Genomic DNA, 21,968 nt, shown 5'->3' with positions numbered 1-21,968 from the left:
CACTGGACAAGGACAACTCAGGTTGGGGGCTGATTGCCTGGGGCAACAGCAGAGATGTTGAGGGTTAAATTGGCTGCCTGAAGTGGGGTCTCTCAAAGCCCAGTCATTTGGAGCTTCAACTCTTCTCCACTCCCAACCCTGGCTTCCTGGATAGCTGGGAAGTCACAAAATTAGCCAGCCGGTAGAAAAAATACTTTTATTAATTATTAGGAATAATTCATTCATTTAATGCAGGGTGTGTGTTGGGAAGGTTAGGTACTGCCAGATGGATGAGGGGAAACGTGCAAGAGGAACGGTGAGAAGTAGGGGTGGCCCCCCTGCTTGCCAGAAACTATAAACAGCAAAATAAACACAGAGAATCACAAACAGGGTCCTTCCTCATGTCTCCGTCCATCCATTCTTCCAGAATAAGTCCCAGTGTGGTCCCTAGAGGTGCCATGGCATCTGGAAGTTCTGGGCTGGGAGTGGGGTGCAGTGTGTGGCTTCGAAGTTATTCAGATGCTTCTGAGCCTGAGGGGAGAAGGTGGGACAGGTGGGGTACAGAGCACGGACACCTTCTGAACCAACTACCCACATTAAAGAAGCTGCTCCTTCCATTGCTTACAGGGTACCCCCGTCCCCAAGCCCCACCTGTGCCCCTGGCCATTCAGGCACCCTCTTCCTGCTTCCCACGCCTTAGCTCACCAGAAACAAAGCCAGCTGCCGTCTTCCGTCTGCACTCATGTCCTCCCCTGCAGAGAGAAGGTGCTCAAACATGGGCTACCCATCTGGGTATTCACCCCCTTCCTGGGCTCTTCCCAACCCCTTCTGCCCCAGCACTCCTTACCCACGCTCCAGGGGAATTCAGGCCCATGTTCTGCCTGGTAGGAGCGGAGGACAGACAGGCACCAGTCCTCCTCCACCTCCCACCGGCTGTAAATCGAGGCTGGTCATAGAGAGAGACATGTGCCCATCAGCATCCTGGTCTTTCCAGGCCCCCAACCAAAGCCCTCAGCAGATCCCCTTTCACCTTCCTCCAGCTGTGAGGAGGCCTCCAGCCACTGCCTCACCACTCGAAGACCCTCTTCCGCCATCACCCGGGGATACCTATGGAGGAGCACCGGGACAGGAGGTCAGGACCCAGTCCTCTTCACTCCTCATCCCCGAACCGCCCCTCTCCCTGCACTGACGTCAGTACAAACATGTATGTGTGCGCACACACACCCTGGTTCTCACCGATGCTGCAGGAGTTTCAGCAGGAGGTCATTGCCTCGGTTAGACATGATGTCCTCAGGAACCCTGGGGGTAGAAGAATGGACACTGGAGGGACTGGAGGTTGGGGAGGAAGGGTCTGGATACTTGGGTTTCTGGCGGGCATTCTTTGGGGTAGGGAACAGCTTCCTGGCTGTCTCGGATCCAGGAGGGCAGAAGTTCCCAGGCACTCACGTGGTGGTGATGATCTCATCCCTGGTTCTGCGGATCAGCAGCACAGGGCCCTGGTACCTTTAGAGGACAGCACAGTGGGGAGGGAGACCTCAGAGCAGGGACAGGTGAAACTGACTGCCTCACCCCAGCACTGGCTATATTTTTTTTTCAGGCTTTGCTAGGAGATCCCTGCTGTGCCAGGCATGAACCTACTAGCTGCCAGATCATGAGAAGGTCCAGGGTACCAGGGAAGCTGGGAGGGGTTGGGGGTGGTGGGAGGGTCCCTCCGGGGACACGGGACAGTGGCTAATGCTTGCACTTTGGTCCCAGCAGCATCTCTACAGGGGATGAGGTGGGGGGGTGTCGGGTGCTAGACACTGGCCAGCCCTCACCTGCACAGCTGCTCTGCATTGTTTAGATTGAGATGCTGCCTCACAGTCCTGGTCACCAGGCCCCCTAACGTGAGATAAACGTGAGAGGACAGCAGACACGAAGCCCCTGCCCAACACAGAGGTCCCCACTGTCCGTGGAGAGAGAAAATGGAGGTTCCCAGACAGGGGAGTCCCCCTGCTTCTCAACAATGCGGTGGCCTACTCCCCACCCACACAGAGGGGAACCATCTCCAGTGAGAACGTCTCCCAGGTCCAGCCCACCTCTTCCCTCAAGGGCAGGCCTGGGAGCTGCACTCACTCCAGCTGTCTGGCATGACTTTCAAGGCCAAGGGCACCAGGTCATCAAAGGAGGCATCCAGGATCACGGCACTAATGTCTGGGTAGGACATGGCGGCCCACGTAGCTGGTACCAGGAAAGGAAAGAAAGGGTGAGGACCAAGGGGCTCCTGCCCACCCCCACCCCTACCCTCATCCCCCTGACCCTACAGGCCCACCCCATCCTCCCTACTAAGTTAGCCCCAGGTCTCGCCTTAACCCCTCACTTCACTCGGCCAGGGCACTGTCCAAAGAGAACAACCAAGCGCACTGAAGACAATACCAGAGGCAACATTTACTCCTTGATCTCCCCACCCCAGGACCCAGGTTCTACTTTTAATCATCGGGCACAAGGGTGGAAGGAAATGTGAAGTGTACTCAAATATGATAGCTTCTTCCAGACCCACTCAGAAGGCCCACCTATTCTCTCCTCCACCCTACTCCCGGGGGGACACAGAGATGGCCTGAGGGCGCCTACAGTAGCAGGATAGGAAGGAGGTGGGTACCAGTGAAGCCGCCGATGGACCAGGCATAGAGGATGATATCCTGGGGCTGAAAGCCCAGGCGGTGGATGGCAAACTGGACCACCACATCCATGGCGTTGGCCTCATTCTGTGGGAACGGCACCCCCTGCAGGAAGAAGGGCAAAGGGTCAGCACAAAAGACCCCCTGCCCACCACCCCCACCCTCCCAGCATGGACCCTTCCTGCAGCTACACTGCAATAGACAGCAAAGATGGAACTGCAGCTCTGAACAGACAATTCAGAGAGCTATCATCTTACTTAATGGAATAGACTCCTGTCAGTGGCATTAAAATTAAAGAAAGAATAGGGCCAAGAGAGGGGCTGTTCTCTCTAGAAACTAGTCATTTACAACAAGATCCACTATCTCTCCTCCTACTAAACCCCCAGTGTAAGAGGAGGAGGCTTGCAGCTCCCCGCCCTTGGCACCCAGGTCACAGGTGAGTGGGAGGTCCTACAGAAATATAGACCCCTTTCCCTGACTCCAGTGACTGACCACAGGGAGACAGACTATAATTCAGGAAAAAGAAGAGATTTCAGAGAAGGTCTCACCGTGCTTCCAGCAAAGCCTGGATGATTCCAGCCCAGGACTGAATATCCAGCTGTAACACAGAGGGAGGAAGGGCTGGGACCTCATGGCCTATGACCTCTGGCCACTCTCTGCTCCTAGCTCTGGGGGAAGGAGCAGAAGGACACTGGAACTCTTAACACCCAACTCAGAGGCAAATAACTCCAAGCCTTCTCAGAATGGGAAGATGACAAAAAGGTTCTGATGTAGCAGAAGGGACAGAGATGTGACTACTGAGGTGTGGGAACAGAACCAAGAACATAATAGGGTAAGGGACACAGCCCAAGGCGGGGATGTAAGGTTAGCAAAGCAAATGGGTAGTAGGCTTTTCCCGAAAGGCAAGGGTCTCAAACCTCACTCAGAGAAGGTGGTTAGGCCCCGGGAGGTCCTATCCATGTGGGGAGGTGGGGACATTCCATCCCAAGGGGCGGAGGAAAGAGGGCTGAGCCATGGGCCTACCTTCCAGAGGTGTGGAGACGCAGCCCACCTCATAGAAGCCTGCGTTCCCCTCACAGCAGATCACCTAGAAAGGGAGCAGGAAGAAGCCCAGTTGGGACTGAAAATCCCCCTACTGGCAGGAAGGGCAGCCTCTGGGGGCCCTGCATGTGGTAAGCACTAAGAGGCAACTATTACGATGATGTCTTTTTGGTCCCTGCATGTCAACTCCTTCATCCATTTCCCTCTTACAGGGATTTCCTACACCAAGAGGTTGGTAGGGAGGAGGTGGGAGCTGGGATGATCCCCACTGGGCTTCCTTAGGGCTGCAGCAGACCCCAGCACTTCCACTGCCCTCCCCACGCTCTACCTTTGGGCTCCCTGTGCCCACTCACCAGCTTCTGTCCCTGGGGCTCAGCTGTCCCTCGTCGGTCCACAAACATGGTGTCAATTTCATTGCCATCGCAGGCCAGCAGCTTTGCCCGGCGCCCATGACACTGAGCGGAGGGGATGCATTGGCCAAGTTGGAAGGGCAGGAGGCCACATTCAAGGGTGGAGGGAGAAGGGCTGTGGGGGTGGGTGGTTGATGGGTAAGGGGGGCCTTACCTCTTCCACCAGTCGGGCCTGGCCCTGCAGCAGCACAGGCATGAGGGCCTTCTGGAGCAGGTACACAGAGCCTGGATACAGCATCCGGCGCCCCAGGGTGTGTGCTACCAGGTAGCTGTGGGGAACACGGGGTTAATGAACCTCAAACACAGGGGAGTCCAGGGACCATCCCAGCCCTAGCACTCACACACTGTGGTCTGCTTCACCTCTGACCCTCACAGTTTCGTTTTTCCTTTTCTAGGATTTAATGAACCAATATATGAACCAATTTTTCAAACATCTTTTGTTTGGTTTTTGGCTGTGCCGTGTGATTTGTGGGATCTTCCTTCCCCAACCAGAGATTGAACCCATGTCCTCAGCAGAGAAAGTGTGGAGTCCTAACCACTGGACTGGCAGAGAACTCCCTTCTCTAACTATTTTTACTGCAACCTTTTAAGGATACTTTATATCGAGGTCTAGGACACACATATGCACATAGTGATCTTGAAAGTTTTATGAGATAATATTTTGTATATACAACAAGTAAAAGCAAAGTAATTAACAATTATGATTCTGTTAATGTATTTATTAAAAGTCCCCAAATAAATAATACTTTTTATTACTGTATGCCTGGTTATCTGCCATGTAGTAGGTGCTAAGAGCCTAGCACAGGGTACTCTGGGCTTAATAAATATTTCTTGAACAAATGCACTAATTTAGACACATCAGATGTGGCAGGTGCCGCTCCTTAAAAAGATAGTTAACCATGTCCAGTCAATCCCAAAGGAGGATCTGTCGCCAGAAAACACTACAAACCTGTCCAGCATCCCCCCCTCAACATCTCAAACTTGGCTCATCCCTCTGATCAATCAGCACACAGTCCAAAACCCACCACCAAGTCCACCCCCTTCCTTGGTATCTTCCAACCTGCCTCCTAGCCCCCAGCAACAGAAAACTCCCATAGTGGCCCGGCCACTGGAAGATCCGGGTGGTCACTGTGGTTACTTGGGCTTTACCTCGTGCTCTCAGGCATCCAGGCAAGGAGGAAGCCCTTCGGAGTATGTTAAATCTCACCAACTCTATGAGGCAGGCTGTTCACAGATGCAGAGGCTGGAACTGCCTCACAGTGGAAAAACCAAGGAGCAGCGGGGCCGGGCTAGGGCTGCAGCCACCGAAAGACCCTGCGGCAGCCAAGGCTGTGCGTCCCCTCCCCACCCACAACCTCATCCTTCCCCCTCAGTCTTGCTGAAAGAGCTGTCCTGTCAGACACAACTGTGTTAATATCCCAGCTCTTCAGGCACCACCTGGGGGGCTGTGGCGCTCTCTGAACCTCTTGTTTTTCACACACACACACACACGCAATGCGACAGCCATGGCACCAGGCCTAATAAATGACAGTCATCCTTCAGTGGAGCACCCTGTCCTGGAGCCGCAGCCCATGTTCCCTCCACTCAGCTCGCCTCTCCTCCCTGCCTTCCTACCTGGTGATCTGGCAAGGCAGCTTCTTAACTCGGTTGAGGAAGGTGTCGGCCGTCCCCCGGTGCAGGGGCTCTGGGCGGAGCAGGGCCACACCCCAGCGGGAAGGGCCCCCCCGGGACTCCTTCCTGAGGAATGGAAAGATGCAGGGGAGCATGGGGTGAGGAGCAGCAAGCTAGACGTCTGAGGTCCGTAGGATGGTGGGGTCTAGGAATGAGGAGACGGTGCTGGAAGGCAGGCATTGGACCCCAGGAGGGGCTGGAGGTGGGGGACACGTCAGAGCAGGGAGGCAGCGAAAGAACTGGGGCCTCACCGGCTGCTGGGTTCTTCCCAGTGGAAGTCAACTGGCCAGCTCCTGAAGTCGAAGTTGTAGTTGGCGAGCTGTCTCTGTGGTGGGCAGAGAGATATGGGGGATGATAAGGGGAGTTGGAGCGGGGAGGCCCACCTACCCTCCCTGGACACTCCCACCACCCAGAGGACTGGCCCCCAAACATCATGGAGGGACATGCAGAGGTCAGCACCCTCTGGCTGGTAGATGGAAAGTTCTGCCAGGACCAGCAAAATCAGGAAAGACAGGATGCCCTATTAAGGTATCAAGACTGGCCTGTCTGCCCTCCTCCAGAAGAGGAGCCAAAGACACTTCACTTTTCTGAAATCTAAGGCTGACTCACCCCCAGCAGGGGTGGCTGGAGGGGCTGGTGCTTCTGAGGGAGAAGGCAGGGGGCCTGCTGGCTGGTCATTGCTCCCTTCCCCACCTGGGTCCTTCACACGATGCTGACTTGAGGGATAGAAACATCTGTCCCAAGACTGGGCGAAAGGGAAGGAGGGAAGTCGTACATACAGGAGACCCTCTGCACCCGGGCCACCATCTGAACCAAGCTCTCTCTTACTGTTCCATCTTCCTGGCCACCTCCCTTCCCTCAGCTCCTGCAGCCACGGGTCACCCAGACCCTCTGTGCCTCCATTCCCTCCACCGATCAGTCCACGTGCTTTTTGAGGGCAGCGGGCGCTGCGCTGTATTCCTTCCACTCTGCTGTATTCCCTCCCCCGCCCCTAGAGCTCCCAGCACTCTATTTTGAGAATAGTTTTTTTATTTTCTGTCACAGACTGGGTTTTTTTTTTTTTCTTGACATTTTCAAAAATAACTGGACTGAGAGAGAGCAATAGAAACATTCTACAAAAATGTAAATGGTGAAACAAAACAAAATGCAGGGAAGCAAATTTTAGGCAAGCTCTATTCAGGCCTGGACCCAAACACAGGCTTAGTCACTTCCTTGCTCGGTGACTCTGCCTGGGTCTTGTAACCTCTCTTTGCCTCTATTTCCTCAGACATATAAAGAAGGGTAATAATGCCACCTCACACTGTGGTTGTGAGGATTAGAAAGGGTGTATGCAAAATACATGGTGGAGCATCCTTACAAAGCTCCATAAGTGGTGGTGTGGAGCAACCAGTAATCTGACAATGGTGGTCAGGGCTGTTTGATCCAGAGACCTCTTTGTAACAGGAAAGAGCTTTATAGGGCCCTGAAGCCCCTTCTCAAAGATAATCACATGCTGGCACTGGCTGGGCTGGCGCAACTCCAAGAACACTCTGCCCTAGCCTTTCTCCCTCCCAGCACCATGGTGTGCTCTTGAGCACAAGGATGGACATACCTGTCTGTCTTGTCCCATCCCTGAACAAAACTAGTACAGTGTTCAGTGCACACAAAAAATAAACAAACATTTGGGAGAATGAGCTGTTGTGATAGAGAGGAAAGCCCCTTCTAGGAAATGCTGTGGAATGTTTCCACGTCTAGACAATTCTGCAGATGGAGGGTAGAGGATTGCACTAGTGGAATATTCCATCAGAAGTGGGGAGGGAAATTTCCTTGGGCGGACAGTGTACTTGTGGAGAGGAGAGGGGGTCCAGCCATGTGCAAGCAAATGCCCAGCGTGGCGGGGGGGGAAACACATCTGCCTGCTTGAGCGATGCTGGCCGGTGAGTGGGCAGACGCGGAGCCTCTCACCTTGTTTTCTGCGGAGTGGTTCCTATGTGTTGCCTCTAAAATGGTGATGAACTGCCGGTACTGGGGGTTGGTCCAGCGGCCAATGCCTGGTGGAGAGAGGATAGGAAACCATTAGGAAAACTGGGAAGCAAGATGGGAAGGTTTCAGGAAGAGAATCAGAGATGGGCAAAGAGAAATGAGAAGAACAGAGGGCCCTGGATCTGGGGAAACAGGTGACCTGAGCCGACTCCCTTCCTCCATATTTCAGCCACTGGCATTCTTCCCCTCCCTAGCTTCTCCCAGTTGGTTTCTTCCTAGACTATGGACCTTCCACCCTTCAGGAAGTTCATTCTTCCCAGTCTCAAAACACTTGTCACTTGCCCTCAGGCTTTACCCTTGCTAACACTGGGCTTTTCTCCTTGTCCCTCTACTTCTCCAGTGCTACCTTTCTGTCCCTTTCCTGCACATTCTAACTCCGTGCATCTGGCTTCACAGTTCTTATCCCATAATTACTTCTTCACTACATCCAAGTCCCCTTCCTCTGTCTTCATTCTCTTTTAACTGTGCCTCTCAGCACTCTTCCTGTCTGTCCAAATTCCTTTCCCCTGTTTCCCGGGTCCATCTTTGCCTCCTTTCAATTCCTCCCCTGCCTCCCTTCCCCTTCCCTCCCTGAATCGAATGCCATTCTCAACACTGAGCTCTTTTTTCTCTTTGCTCAGCCCCTCATTGATCTTATCTGCTCTCCCTTCGCTGCTGGGGAGTCTCAACTGACTTCTCTGCCTCTCCTGACCCGACAGGTGTCAGGAATGGGACAGACGGGGGGAGAGACAGCAGGAAACCAGACACGCAGGTCCTGGTGCTCAGAGAGGTGGCATTTTGGTTGGGAGTGGGGTGAGGCTGGAGAGAGACAATAAATGAGAAAACAAGAAAAATGAAGAGAGGGATAAAGGCTATAAAGAAAATAAAAGCAGAAGGACCTAGAATGCTATGTATCATCAAGGGGAGTGCCCCCAAACAATACTGAGAATGAGAAGAGCTGAAGAATGATTTGGAGGGAATGATGTCATTTGTGCTAAAAATGTAAACTGCACCCCTCCAAACGCTATCTAGTGTTTATACTTGTCATTTTGCACAGATTCTGAGATGCAGATTATTTTTGAAAACGCTGCAATTGATATCCATTTACAATTCATAGCAGTTTAGATGTGATGAAATGAGGTCGGTATTTTGTAAAAGTATACAAATATAAACCAGGAAAAAGAAAAACCCACACCAGATGACAATGGTTACTTCTGGGGCTGGGGAAGATGCCAATAGGAACGCCAACTCTGTAATGCTTTAGCACTGGGTTGGCCAAAAAATTCGTTCAGGCTTGTCCACTCTTACAGGAAAACCTGAATGAACTTTTTGGCCAATACTGTATTTTATGGACAAAAGGTATTTGAAGCAATAAGCACAAAAAACAAGCATTTTAGTTCTGATTTTGTTTTTTGGACTTCTCTGTAGTTAATTTCTCCCCCCAATGGAAAAATAAAATAAAATTGAAAATTAAGACAAAACTGAGGAATGGGAGCAACTTTTAGATAGGCAGGGCGGGCCTCTCTGGGGAGGAAGCTCAGCCCTGTGGAAATCAGGAGGCAGAACGGATAGAAGGTCCTCACCCCAGACTGGACCAAAAGGCAGCTGCCCAGCTCTTGATCCCACCACTCCCTTCTTAGGCATCCCCCTCACCCACTTTTCATCATGTGTAGCTGCCCAGAGGGCAACAGTTTGGCTTATCTCTTTTCATTTTTTAAATTGTGAGATAATAACCTATTTACATAAAGCATACATTCAGTTTAAAGTACAAACATTCCTGGGCTGATCACTGGGGTCAAGAAAGAGAACAAAGCCGCCTCCCACCCGGGGTCCTCCCCAGCCTGTTCTCTCCCCCTTCCCAGGTAATCACTCTCCCTAATTTTGACTTTTAAGACAGTCATGCCTGTGTTTCTCTTCCGTGTTGTGCCACTTATTTATGCATCCCTTGGAACTTTATGTCAATGGAAACATAGTGCATAAATTATCTGGTGGTCCCCGTTGCATCTGTGAGATTCATCTGTGTAGCTGAGTGTAACCAGTTCGTCCAGTGCCTTGCTCTCTGGTGTTCTGGGTTAGGACTCGACCTTCTAACATATTTATCCATCCTGCTATGTGGGGTCATGGAGTCCAGTGTACGATTATTACAAACATACATAGATATGTATGGAACTGTCGGAGGGTATGTGCAGCTTTTCTAGATAATAGCAAACCTTTTTGCTAAGTATTTGTTCATGCTTATGACTCAAGCCCTTTAAGGAAAAGATCATGTCTTGACCACTGATTACTTCCCCTCAGGGCCTAGCACCAAATGGCATTTGCAGAAGGTATTTAATGAATATTTACCCATTGATGGACAGATCCAAACCAGGCTCCCTCTCCACCTACCTCGGAGGCAGGCCACTCCCGCCAGCAGTAGAAGCAGTGTCCCAGCATAGTGAGAAAATGGCACCACTTTGGACAAACTCAAGTAACCTGGGAGGGGAGAAGGATTATGTGAAAAGCTTTTCCCACTGGCCCCCAGCCCCTCTGCCAAGTTCAGTCCCAACCTCCCCACCACACCCTCTTTGGGGGACAGCAGGCCCTCAGAGGGAGAAGATGCCTGATGGAAGAGGGAAGCCAAGCCATCCTCATCCCAGGTCCCCTTTCCTCATTGGGGAATCGGCTCAGCTGCCAACGATCTGCCCATTTCCTGTCCCATCAACCTTTGAAGTCACACTGACCTTTCCTGTACAAGTAGAAGAAGGCGAAGGGAGAGGAGTAGTAAGAGATGGACCAGAAGACTGAAGCCTGCAGCAGAGAGACAGGGACAAGCAATCAATACACACACACACAGGTCTGCCATTACCGGGTCTAGGCTCTGAGCAAAGTGAATAACCTGAGGGATATCACATCAAGTACCTATTCTGTGCATGACCCCACGCACACAGAAGGTGCTCAATTATTTGCTGAAAGGTAGTGTGTCAGAGCGTTAACAGAGGCTGGGAAAACTTGGCACGGCTTCTATTGTCTTCCTCTCATCATCTCTGGACATAATTTCATCACACGTAAAGACCAGTCTCTTTCCACTCAAGGTAATCAAGCCTTTTCAATCAGCCCTGCTCAGGACAGTCCCTGGCCCGGTCCCTAAGAGATGCACAAATGTCACCAAAGGAACCTTGCCAGAGAGAACAGCTGTCTCTGCAGCCAAAGAGGTTAGTTGCCAGGGAGGACAGGTCACTGGGGACTGCAGGACTCAGCACCTGCGGATGGTCCCGAAAGTAAACACGGTTTCCGCAACGGTTCACGCTGCCCCAGAGAAAGCCGTGCATAGGCCAAAGGGGAGTACCAAGTATGCACGCTGGAGAGCTGTCTGGGTGTATGTGTGTTGGAGATGCCTGCGGCAGAGCCCAGAGCATCCCCCACCCCCAGGGGTATTGCCTTCTCCCAGGATGGGAAGGAGAAGGTTCAAGAGGGCAATTGGGTCTGAAAAGATGCGGTAGTCCCAGATGCCAGGGCAGACATACCAGTGCCAGGATGCTGTCAGCATGTTTCTCGAGGGCACGGGGCTGATAGTACGTATCCTGCCAAAACAGATGGCCGAATTAAGGACCCTGCTCCTTGACAAGGCCTCCACCATCCCTTTTGGAAGGCCTGATGTGTGTTCTCCAACACTCTAGTCCTAGCTCCCAAAATCATCTCTCCTGGGACGTCTTTGCTTCCCCTCTTCCCCACCCTGACTCATAACCTGATCTCTCACTCCAGATCCTGAGAACAAACACAGGAGCCTGGACTTGGAAGCAAAAGTGAAAGCAGCTTTGGCCGACTTTTGCTCCTTTTCCACAACCGAGTTTCAAATGGGTGGTGGGCGGATGGGGATCGGGGTTAGGGAAGAAACGACACTATGACAACTTTAAGAGAAAAAGAAAAGCATCGGAAGCGCAGATTCATTAAGGAAGAGAATGTGGCTGGGGGTGGGCAGTTTGTAGAGTACAATGGACATAATTTGAGACTACCGATAAAAAGGAGGAGCGCATTTAGGGGCACTGCCTACCACCTCACCGGCTTTCTTGAACACAATGATCCTGAGGTCTCTAAGGTAGACTAGGGGTGGGGTGGGGGAGACCGGATATATTAAATGTTGCAGAAGTCATTTTGAAATTCAAGGCCAGGGGAGATAAACGGAACCGGGTGAGGCACGGGGTACGAGGAAATTGAGAGTTTGATGGCAAAATCATCCAGCTCCGGAATCCGAGCGGATTCTCTTCCAGGATTTAGGAGTCAGTTGGGAACGGCATGAACCACGAAGAGCAGGGTGAGGGGTCGCGAAAGGAAAAAGCTAGGAGTGGCGGTCGGAATGAGAAAGCACTGGCAAACAGCAGTAAAGCAGGCGGTCAGTCCACAGGCGCGACTTTAACCCAGGAAGCACAAAGAGCACAGACTTTGCGGAAAACTGGCTTGACAAGCAGTCTCTCCCGACTTCCAATAATGGGTGCTTCTGGGGAGCAAAGGCCGCAAAGGGGTTTGGGCCGTACTATTTTTTTAACCAGGGGAGAATCGACTCACCCAGGAGCTGGAGTGAGGGTTAGTGACTGAAGTTGGAGTCCCAGGGACGCTGGACGGGGCCCTTTCAGAGTCCCTTTCCCGGTAGATTTTGTAGAGCCGGGGGCCTAGGACGCAGCTCAGCAGCTTCGCCATGGCCCCGGCCCGGGCCGCTGCTCTTCCAGCAGCAGGTCCCCCTGTCAGCCCCGCCCTCCCAGGGCCGCTAAGGTGTTGCGTGCCCTTGACGTCAGCACGTACCGGCTCCGCCTCGCGCCCAGTTGAGACAGTTTCAGCGCTTCTTGAGTAGGATTTCCTGCATTTGGAGCTACGGGTGCAGCAGTGGTCAGAAATTAGCTGCAGGCGTTTGGATCGTGGAGAGTTAGAACTATCATGAGACCTGGTTAAGTCACTTTTTTCTGCCCCTTAATATTGGCAGACTCTCGAGCGACAGTGGGAACAAGGGGTAAGATTAGCGTTTGAAAAGAGCAACAGAAAAGATATCTAGGAATACATCTAAGAAAAGAAATGCAAGATTTTAGGAACAAATTACAAAAATTACTGAAAGAGGTAAACGAAGGCATGAATAAATAGCTACGCCATGGTTATGAATAGGAAGATTCAGTGTCGTTAAGATGTGTGAAACACTGGTTAAAAACAAAAGGATGAATTATCGCACTTAAGCGTGAACAATTCTCAGAACCATAATTACATACAATATGACACCATAGTATAAAGTTAAAAAACACATAAAATTCAATGATCAATTATGGGAAAGATAAAGAGCAAATGTATAACACTGTTACACAGCATAGAGGATCGTTGGCTGAAAGGGTAATATTCTATTTCTCAAAAGGTATACTGTTTTTTTTCTTTGTACCTTACACCTACATAATATATAAATCCTTTAGCTTTTTATTGTAGTAAACACATATACAGAAAGGTGCACTAATTAAATATATCTGTGAGTCTGATTCATAGATAAATTCATTTGTGTCATGTAAGTGATGTCATACGGTACTTGTCTTTCTGACTTACTTCTTTTGGGCTTCCCAGGTGGCGCTAGTGGTAAAGAATCCGCCTGCCAATGCAGGAGACTTAAGCAACATGGATGGGGAAGATACCCTCAAGGAGGGTGTGGCAACCCACTCCAGTATTTTTGCCTGGAGAATCCTATGGACAGAGGAGCCTAGTGGATGACAGTCCATAGGGTCACAAAGAGTTGGACACAACTAAAGTGACTTAGCATGATGCATGCTTATTTCATTTAGTGTGATAATCTCTAGATCCTTCCATGGGTAACCACTATTTTAATTTAACTTCAGACGTTACTTTTGCCTGTTTTTGAACTTTATACAGGTGCTCCCCAAGTGCCTCAGTAGTAAGGAATCCCCTGTCAATGAAGGAGATGCAGGTTTGATCCCTGAGTCAGGTCATGTCGGACTCTTTTCCACTCCATGGACTGTAGCCCGTCAGGCTTCTCCATGCATGGGATTTTCCAGGCGAGAATACTGCAGTGGATTGCCATTTCCTTTTCCAGGGGATCTTCCCCACCCAGGGATTGAACCCGGGTCTCTCACATTGCAGGCAGACTCTTTACCATCTGAGCCACCAGGGAAGCCCCGGGTCAGGGAGATCCCCTGGAGAAGGAAATGGCACCTCACTCGAGTAATCTTGCCTGGGAAATCCCATGGACAGAGGAGCCTGGTGGGCTACAGTCCATGGGGTCGCTGCTGCTGCTGCTGCTGCTAAGTCGCTTCAGTCGTGTCCGACTCTGTGTGACCCCATAGACGGCAACCCACCAGGCTCCCCCGTCCCTGGAATTCTCCAGGCAAGAACACTGGAGTGGGTTGCCATTTCCTTCTCCAATGCATGAAAGTGAAAAGTGAAAATGAAGTCGCTGAGTCGTGTCCGACTCTTAGCAACCCCATGGACTGCAGCCTACCAGGCTTCTCCATCCATGGGATTTTCCAGGGAAGAGTACTGGAGTGAGGTGCCATTGCCTTCTCCCCCATGGGGTCACAAAAGAGTCCAATATCACTTAGTGACTAAGCAACAACAACGAACTTTATATACATGGAATCATACAGCACATGCCCTTTGTTTTGGACTTTACACCCATGTTTGTGAGATTCAACTTTGTTGCATGTCATTGTGACTTGTTCATTCTTGTTGCTATCGTTATGTGAATATACCACAGTTTATTTAGCCATTGTACAGTTGTATGTTAGATGTAGTATTTGGTGTGTATGAAATAGTTCATCAAAAACAATTTCAAAAATAGCCTTTAAAAATAAATAACACATTAAGACACTATGAGAGAAATATGAAGAGCTACCTTAAGAGAATCCTCTCTGGGGCAAAGGGATAGATCAGTGATTTCTCTAGGCCCCTGCTATTCTTCTCCTTGAGTAACAACTTGTTATATTCATCAGGGGCTCAGAAGCAGTCTGGAATGTTCCAGGCAGCCACAAAGGAAGTCATTCTCAGTCATTTAGGGAGTTCTGACTGAGTATGCTGACTTGGGCTGGATTCCCTAGAAACCAACATGAAGACTCAGCTTCTTCCCTCATGGCTAGTCTCTTGAATTGGAGGAGAGAACATGGAATGTACTTTCAGACTGATGGGAGGTGGACAGCCATGACCTCTTCTGCATAGGCTTCTTCTCTCTCTCTCTTTTTTAATTTTTTAGTATTTCTTTGTTTTTATCATTTAAATATTTATTTATTTATTTATATTTGTTGTGCTAGGTCTTTGTTGCTGCATGAGGGCTTTCTCTAATTGCGGTGAAAGGGGGCTACTCTCTAATTGCAGTACACAGGCTTCTCTTGTTTCGGGGCATGTGCTCCAGAAGACAGGCTCAGTAGTTGTGCCCGTGGCCTGTTAGCCCACTGCGTGTGGGACCTTCCCAGAAAGTGAAAGTGTTACTCAGTCGTGTCCAACTCTTTGTAACCTCATGGACTGTAGCCTGCCAGGCTCCTCCGTCCACAAGATTTTCTTGACAAGGATACTGGAGTGGGTTGCCATTTCCTTCTCCAGGGGATCTTCCTGACCCAGGGGCTGAACCTGGGTCTCCTACATTGCAGGCAGGCTACCAACTAAGCCACCAGACCAGAGGTCAAACCCATGTCCCCTGAATTGGCAGGCAGATTCTTAACCACTAGACCACCAGGGAAGTCCTTTTAAAATTTATTTTAATTAATTAATTTATTTGGCTGCACTGGGTCTTAGTTGCAGGATCTTTTTTTAAATGAATAGTTGTGGCATGCAGGATCTTTCGTTGCGGCAGGTGGGATCTAGTTCCTCGACCAGGGATAGAACCCTGGGCCCCCTGCATTGGGAGTGTGGAGTCTCAGCCTCTGGACCACCAGGCAAGTCCCTGCACAGGCTTCTTAGCACGGAGAGTCTTTGATCTGAGTTCTTCAGCCGATGTGGAGTCTGAAGGGTAAGGAGATTATGCTTGGAGTGGCCTGAACTGGTCCTTTCTTGGCATGGAAAGGTGGTTGCTACTTTTTCCCCAGTGGATATTCAGCTGGGCTTTATCTCCCCGGCATTCCCATCCCCCTCAGAGGCCCATGTCACTCCAGCCTAGGGAATATAGGCTTCTATCTGGGCTTTGTTTCCTCCCTGGGAATCGCAGGTCCCAGGCAAGAGAACTTGGTAAGCTCTCCCCGTGGCTGTCCTATTCCTCCTCCTTCTGTTCCTATGTGGGCTTCCCCAGGCTGAAGCAGGTAAGGAGCAGGGGTAGCGGGTAGGGGGATTCCTCACTTCTCCACAGGGTCGGGAGGGACTGCTGCTGTTTCTCCTTAGGGGTCTGGGAAGGTGTGTGGCTCAAGAAGATAGATCTACTCCAGTTGACCTCCCCCTGCCTCTAATATTAGGAAAGATTCAGAGTCAATGAGTGTCCAGATCAGGCACCTTTAGAAAATAAGAGCAGACAAGTAAATGCTCATCCAGAAGAGGAAAAGCGAAAGGAAGGGATACGGGCACGTGTCGGCTATTCCAGCCTTCGCCCTCCTGCCCTCAGATCCCCGCATTCGCTGGAGGAGAGGTGGGGAAAGCCTTACCCTCTTCTCTCCGTCTCACTTTTTTGTAGCTGTCACTTGAGAAAGAAGCTCACAGTCAGGCCCAGTGCTGGGGGGCCCTAGAAGGGAGGAAGCCCGGGATGGGAGGTGGAGGGGTGGGGTCGCTGACCTGATGGAGGTCTCTGGTCTCACACCGCCCCCTCCCCACAGACAGCATCCAGGCCATCTATGTGGACTTGGGGGAGGCACCGGAGCTGCCATGTCCTTCACCACCTGCCCTGCATGGGGACGAATTCCTGTCCTGGTTCCGCAGCCTGGCAGCAGGCTCCTCCACTGCTTTAGTGGCCCACGTCCAAGTGGCCAGGCCCTCCCCAGACCCTGGGAAGCCCAGAAGGGAATCCAGGCTCAAACTGCTGGGAAACTACTCTTTGTGGCTGGAAGGGCCCAAGGGCAGGAGACGCCGGGCGGTACTGGTGTGCTGTGCTGGGTCAGCACTACAGGTACCAGAACTGGAGGGTGTATGATGTCTCCGTGCTCAGAGGTGAGTGGGGAGCCTGCAGACCAGGGGCCGCTGGGAGCCAGGGAAGTCCAGACAAAGAACTGAGCAGTCCCTCTCTCCCTCCAGGATCCCAGTTCTCTGCGAGGGCTGCAGATGGATCTTCCTGCTCTGTCCTCCTGTGTCCTGTGACCCCTGCCAGGAGCCTGGATGCTGTGACCTGGCAGGAGGGGAAGGGTCCTGTGAAGGGGGATGTGCAGTCCTTCTGGGGTGATGGGGGCTACCCTGCTCTTAGTGTGTCCTGGGGAGGGGCTTCCTGAGCCCAGGGCGCGTAAACCAGGAATCATCCTCTGCCTTGTGCCTCAGGACAAAGGGATCAGCTTTAGCCTGGCAGGTGAGCTGAGTGACAATAAGGGAAGGAATTTTTGCCTCCAACACACCCCCTACTGCTAGCTAGGGAATCTGTTATTGGCTGTTATTTTCCTCCACTGCCTGTAGGAGGAGGGCTTTTTTTCTTTTCCCGATTGAATCCATAACAGAAAAGGGGGTTGGTTAAGCCAGCTTTCTCATCGGATAGACCATAAGCCAACAGGGAGAAGAAGAATTCTGGTGAATAATCTATGATTTTTGTGGAATATCCCTTAGCAGAAAGGAAAAAGTAAGAATTACTGCTGGGGCAGTTGTTTGTTGAAGAAAGGATATATGCACTGATATTATAATGGCCCATTGATGGTGGAGGCAGAAGGAGAAAAAATATATAATTGTTTTACAATAAGAAGTCCATTATACAGAGAAAGAATGTTATTGGATGTAGAATAACCCATTCACAAGGCAGGAGGGAGGAGCAAATGGCCATTATTTTGGTAAGCAAAAAGCAGTGATGGGGTTTTATTTCCCTCTACGTCCTCAGCACCTAATCTGGGGTCTGGCATGTGGTGGGCACTCAGCAAATGCCTGTGGAGTAGATGAATGGAAGAATGAATAAACAGAAGGCACTTTCTTATTTTCTTAAAAGGGTGAATTACTGTGTAGGGCATGAGGAAAAAAATCACAGTTATGGTTGATGGTCCAACCCAAAGTTAGCCATCCATGTGTAGCCTGTGGGGGCATCACCATTCAATATCAATTTTGGTTCATGAGGTCAGGGTGTGAGAGGCTAAGTGGGGTAGTGGATAGTGGGGGCAAGGAAATCTTCTTTTGGAAAAACCCACCAAACTATGGGGGGAAAGCCTCTCTTTGGGGCACAAGGGACAGACTCTCCTCCCAGCCTCCCTCCTAATCCCTCTTGTCCTGCCCTTAACTGCAGCCTCCACAGATGCCTCCCCTGCCCTCTATGCCCCTTCTGCAAACTGGGGTGTAGCCTGGATCCTGAAGCTGTTGCTCACAGTGGGCCAGGGATTCACTATTGTGGTCCTTGGCATCATGCTCTGGAGGCAGAAGGCCCAGGGGGCTCATCACAGAAGTGAGTCCCTCCTTCCCAGAGGGGTGGACTCATATCTTGTCTCTCTACCCTTCTTCTCTAGGGGAGAAGGTGGGGTAAGGAAGAGAGCTCTGAGTCACCTGGTGACTTCTCTGCTGCACTTCATATGGCTTTTTCTCTCCAGATGCCTCATTTCCTCAGTTCAAACCTGAGATCCAGGCCTATGAGAACATCCATTTGGCCCATCTCAGGTGAGGAGCCACTAGGGGGCAGAGGCTTAAATCCTGGAGGAGACTGAAGTTGGGGTGGGGATGGGATGCTGGAGGTGGAGGAAGGAAGTATCCTTAATCTGTCTTTCTGCTTTGCAAAACCTGCCCCTAAAACCAGGTGATCTCGAGGACATCAACTAGGAAGTGTGACCTGCTGACTCCCTGGCTATCTGACACCTGAAGGAGTCCCGAAAACCTTGGCAAGGGGTGAGGGGCTGGGAGTGCTATTTCACAGTCCGGTTGGTCTCCAGCCAAGCTGTGTGTGTCTGTGACAGTGTGTGTATATGAGTGTGTGTGTGTGTGTGTGTGTGTGTGTGTGTGTGTGTGTTAAGGGGCTGGGGGCTGAAGGAAAGAAGAAGCATTATTCCACGATGTCACCTATGAAAGGGTGTGGTTTCCTGTCTCGCTGTAGCCAGTGGAGGGATGGCCCTGAGCCTGTAGTACCATAGAGTTCAGGGGAGCCTGGGGTAACTGGCAGGGGCTGGGGAGAGGTGAGGATGGGAAGAAAGGAGACAGGAATCCAGAGACTTGAGCAGTGGTAAGAATCAGTTATGGGGGTACCAAAGGACAAACGGTAGAAACTGAAGAAGAGGGAAGGAAAGAGGCTCAAGTCACAGGAAAAGGGAAGAGATGGAGAGAGAGAGAGAGGAAAATTGGAAGTATGAAGAAGGAGGATTGAAGGACAGAAGAAAGGAAAGAAGACTCACCTCTAAATTAAGCCAGATCCTCACTGCCATCTCATCCTCACAAAGAAGAAATTGAGAGAGAACCAGCACCTCTAATCAGACGCCAGACTTCCTCAGATGGAAGGGGAGGGGACGGAGTCAGGACGGGTGGGGGGTGCCCTTGCCCAGCCACCACCCCTCGGTTCCCTCCTTATCGTAGGCGCTCCCCCTCCTTATCCTGTGGCATCCGGAGCAGGGCACAGCTTATCACCCTGATGTCCTGGGTGCCCCACGAGTCACACACAAGCTATCTCCCTGGGCAGAGGGAGTGTCCACAGCAGTGGGTGGGTGAATTCCCTGGTGGGGTGTGTAACTGGGCCCTGCGTGTTGGGTGATGAGTGAACAAGTCTGGGCTTGAAGAATGGGAGAGGGTGCTGGTGCTCCTAGTCTCAGGCAGCATGGAGCTGGCCTCCCAGCCACACCCTCACCACTCCATGAGGGCCCCTTTGTGATCTGCTCAAGCTTGGGCTTCACTGGAGAAAAGCGTTCTTGGAGGTGTCACCTAAAAACCTTTACGCTGCAGTCGCTTAAGTAAGCTATTGGCAAGAAGGAGGATGCCAACGGCAGATGGAGGATGAAGTGAAAGTCGTGGTTCAGGTGCCAGCACCCCAGCCCAACCCGCTCAGCAGCTCTAGCTTGCTGTTAGAGATAGCACGCGTGCCTGCACAGGTACACACACACAGACACACACATAGAGCAGTGTTACTGAACTTCCAGATAGCACTTTTATTACATTTACTCTTCATAGTTCCCCAAGCCTTCCTTCCTGATCTACCAAATTAATCTTTCCTCGGAGGACTCTCTTCCTCATCACACTTGATGCTCCTTCCATCCCCTTGCCTGGGACCCACAGCTCCTTCAAACACCTGCCTTGCCAGAGAGCTGGGGATTACAGAATGCATCAGAAACAAGCATCTAGAAAAGACCAAGGATTTAGGGCATATCTTCTTTATGAGGCTGGGCTCTGGGAACGTTCCTCTGGGCAGCAAGGGGCTGGAGCAATGCCTGGAGGAATCAGGTTTGGGGAGGGGCCTGTGAAGGTGTTGGCTCCACCGATCTGAGATCTCTGTACACGGTCAGGTTCTTGGGCAAATCTCTAAAGATCTCTGTGCCGGTGTTGCCGGGGCCGCAGTGACAATGGAGAAGTCTTGAACTGGAGGCTGGTGGCCTCCCCAGGTGAAGCTGGCCAGGAGGACAAGCAGGGTGATGAGGAGGAGGCTGGGGAGCTGATGCGGTGTGGTAGCCGAGTTGCACAGGTCCTGCTCGCAGCAGTGGTGTTGAAGAGTATAGGAGCGGGACCAGTAGGTGGTGTGGCCCTGCAGGGAGCACTCGGCCCTTGGGAGGCAGCCCTTCCGCTCGATGACCTCACTCTGTTCTATGGGACAGAGGTGGTTGGGGGAGGGGGGAGCTGAGGCCGGGCAGGAAGGAGGCAAGGGCCATGGGGTCCCACAAAAGGCAGGATTGGATGGCAGTGGGGAAGACCTAGCGAACATCCATCAGACCAGAGTCCTCCTACCTGAGGTACCAATACTGATGCCACAAACTTCATCCTCCTGACACTTGGTGGGAACAGGGTAGCAGGGTTTGGCAAAGTTGCAGGTGTAACAGCGGAGCTGTGTCTGGGCCAGGGAGGCGGCAAGACCTGTGGAGTCCGTGGAGATCCGTCAGGGAGGAGAAGCAAACAGGGCAGGTGAGAGGCCCAGCCCAGATTCGGGAATGGGCTGCACAGACAGAGGTGATACACGAAGTGGGGAAAGGGGAGCGGTGAAACAGAGGGAGAAGCGGACCGAAGTAGAAAAAGAGACAGAGCAGGGAGTGGAGATCATGCACAAAAAGGAAAAGGCAGAGAGGCACGAGGGATGCAGGGAGCATGCGAGAAACACACAGACATGAACAGAAGCCAGGGGAACCAGAGGTGGACACAGAGAATGGCACAAAAAGCCGGGCTGGAGCCAGGAGGGGGTGCCAGTGAAGAAGTCAAACAGATGGTGCCGAGTCGGATGAGAAAATAGGAATTAACATGGACCAAGGTGCCCAGCAAAGAAGCAAGAGGTGAGATAAGGGTCAGAGGAGACAGAGGCTTGTCAAAGATGCCACAAGGAAGAGACAGTTATTCTCAAATGCCTTTGAAAAGAAATCTTTCTTATTCCACTTCATCAGGCTGGCCTGAGACGGTTCCCAGTAGCTCTTCTTTTCTTTCCAAACCCGCTACAGCTCTCTCCTCGGCATAGGTCAGCACCCTCTCCCTCACCCCCCTACCCCTAGCTCTCAGGCTCCTCCACAAACCCCTGCCACCACCACCGCCCTACCCTGCTCCCTGTCCCCAAGGATTCTCCAGCTCACCCTTACCCAGCGCCCCACCAAGGAACAGGATGCAGAGGAAGACGCTGGAGGTACCCATGTCTGGACCCGGGACACAGGAGTCTGGGAGAATGTGATCTGCACCCTGAGATCCTAGAGCTGGAGCATCTGAGTGAGACAGGGAGGGACCAGGAAACAAACACACCTAGAGAGTGAATCTGAGGGTGAGGCGGAACAGGGACCAAACTCAACAGCCTGAAACAGGAGAGTTCCTGGCCCCGAAGCTCTCACACCCTCCCTGCCTCCTACCGGAGCCTGCTCTTGCCCTGAGGGTCTTCTCTATTCTAGCAGCTTACTCTTGGCTAGTCTGTCGCTCTTGAATGGTGTCTGTCAGCGTCTGTCACTTTCCCTCCTCCTCCTCCTCTCCCTCCCTCTCCTTGTCGCAAGCTGCTCTTTGC

At 51.6% G+C, this 21,968-nt stretch overlaps 3 protein-coding genes across 3 annotated transcripts; 1 reads left to right on the top strand and 2 right to left on the bottom strand.

The window, feature by feature from the left end:
- Positions 1-244: 244 nt before the first annotated feature.
- ABHD16A (abhydrolase domain containing 16A, phospholipase) lies at positions 245-12,440 on the bottom strand. Its single transcript, XM_068994234.1, has 20 exons — positions 12,302-12,440; positions 11,263-11,319; positions 10,480-10,546; positions 10,145-10,231; positions 7,703-7,788; positions 6,010-6,083; positions 5,702-5,824; positions 4,242-4,356; positions 4,031-4,132; positions 3,660-3,723; positions 3,185-3,234; positions 2,618-2,741; positions 2,095-2,199; positions 1,797-1,860; positions 1,426-1,482; positions 1,216-1,278; positions 1,010-1,086; positions 827-925; positions 685-731; positions 245-510 (listed from the first exon to the last, which is right to left on the bottom strand). The coding sequence occupies exons 1-20, from the start codon at positions 12,431-12,433 to the stop codon at positions 427-429; spliced, it is 1,677 nt and encodes a 558-aa protein (XP_068850335.1). The 5' UTR covers positions 12,434-12,440; the 3' UTR covers positions 245-426.
- A 3,263-nt stretch (positions 12,441-15,703) lies between these two features.
- On the top strand, positions 15,704-18,695 carry LY6G6F (lymphocyte antigen 6 family member G6F). The gene is given in 9 exon segments (XM_068994167.1): positions 15,704-15,719; positions 15,940-16,005; positions 16,510-16,754; positions 16,756-16,840; positions 16,925-17,070; positions 17,072-17,189; positions 18,102-18,257; positions 18,400-18,466; positions 18,668-18,695. Coding segments are annotated over 9 exon segments (927 nt in total).
- Positions 18,696-20,285: 1,590 nt separating this feature from the next.
- LOC138097837 (lymphocyte antigen 6G6e-like) lies at positions 20,286-21,610 on the bottom strand. The gene is made up of 3 exons (XM_068994030.1): positions 21,559-21,610; positions 20,726-20,851; positions 20,286-20,584 (listed from the first exon to the last, which is right to left on the bottom strand). The coding sequence occupies exons 1-3, from the start codon at positions 21,608-21,610 to the stop codon at positions 20,286-20,288; spliced, it is 477 nt and encodes a 158-aa protein (XP_068850131.1).
- Between the last annotated feature and the right edge of the window lie 358 nt (positions 21,611-21,968).

Source organism: Capricornis sumatraensis, chromosome 22, assembly GCF_032405125.1.
Source record: "Capricornis sumatraensis isolate serow.1 chromosome 22, serow.2, whole genome shotgun sequence".
Taxonomy (NCBI): Eukaryota; Metazoa; Chordata; class Mammalia; order Artiodactyla; family Bovidae; genus Capricornis; species Capricornis sumatraensis.
This window is presented reverse-complemented; position numbering and strand designations above follow the sequence as displayed.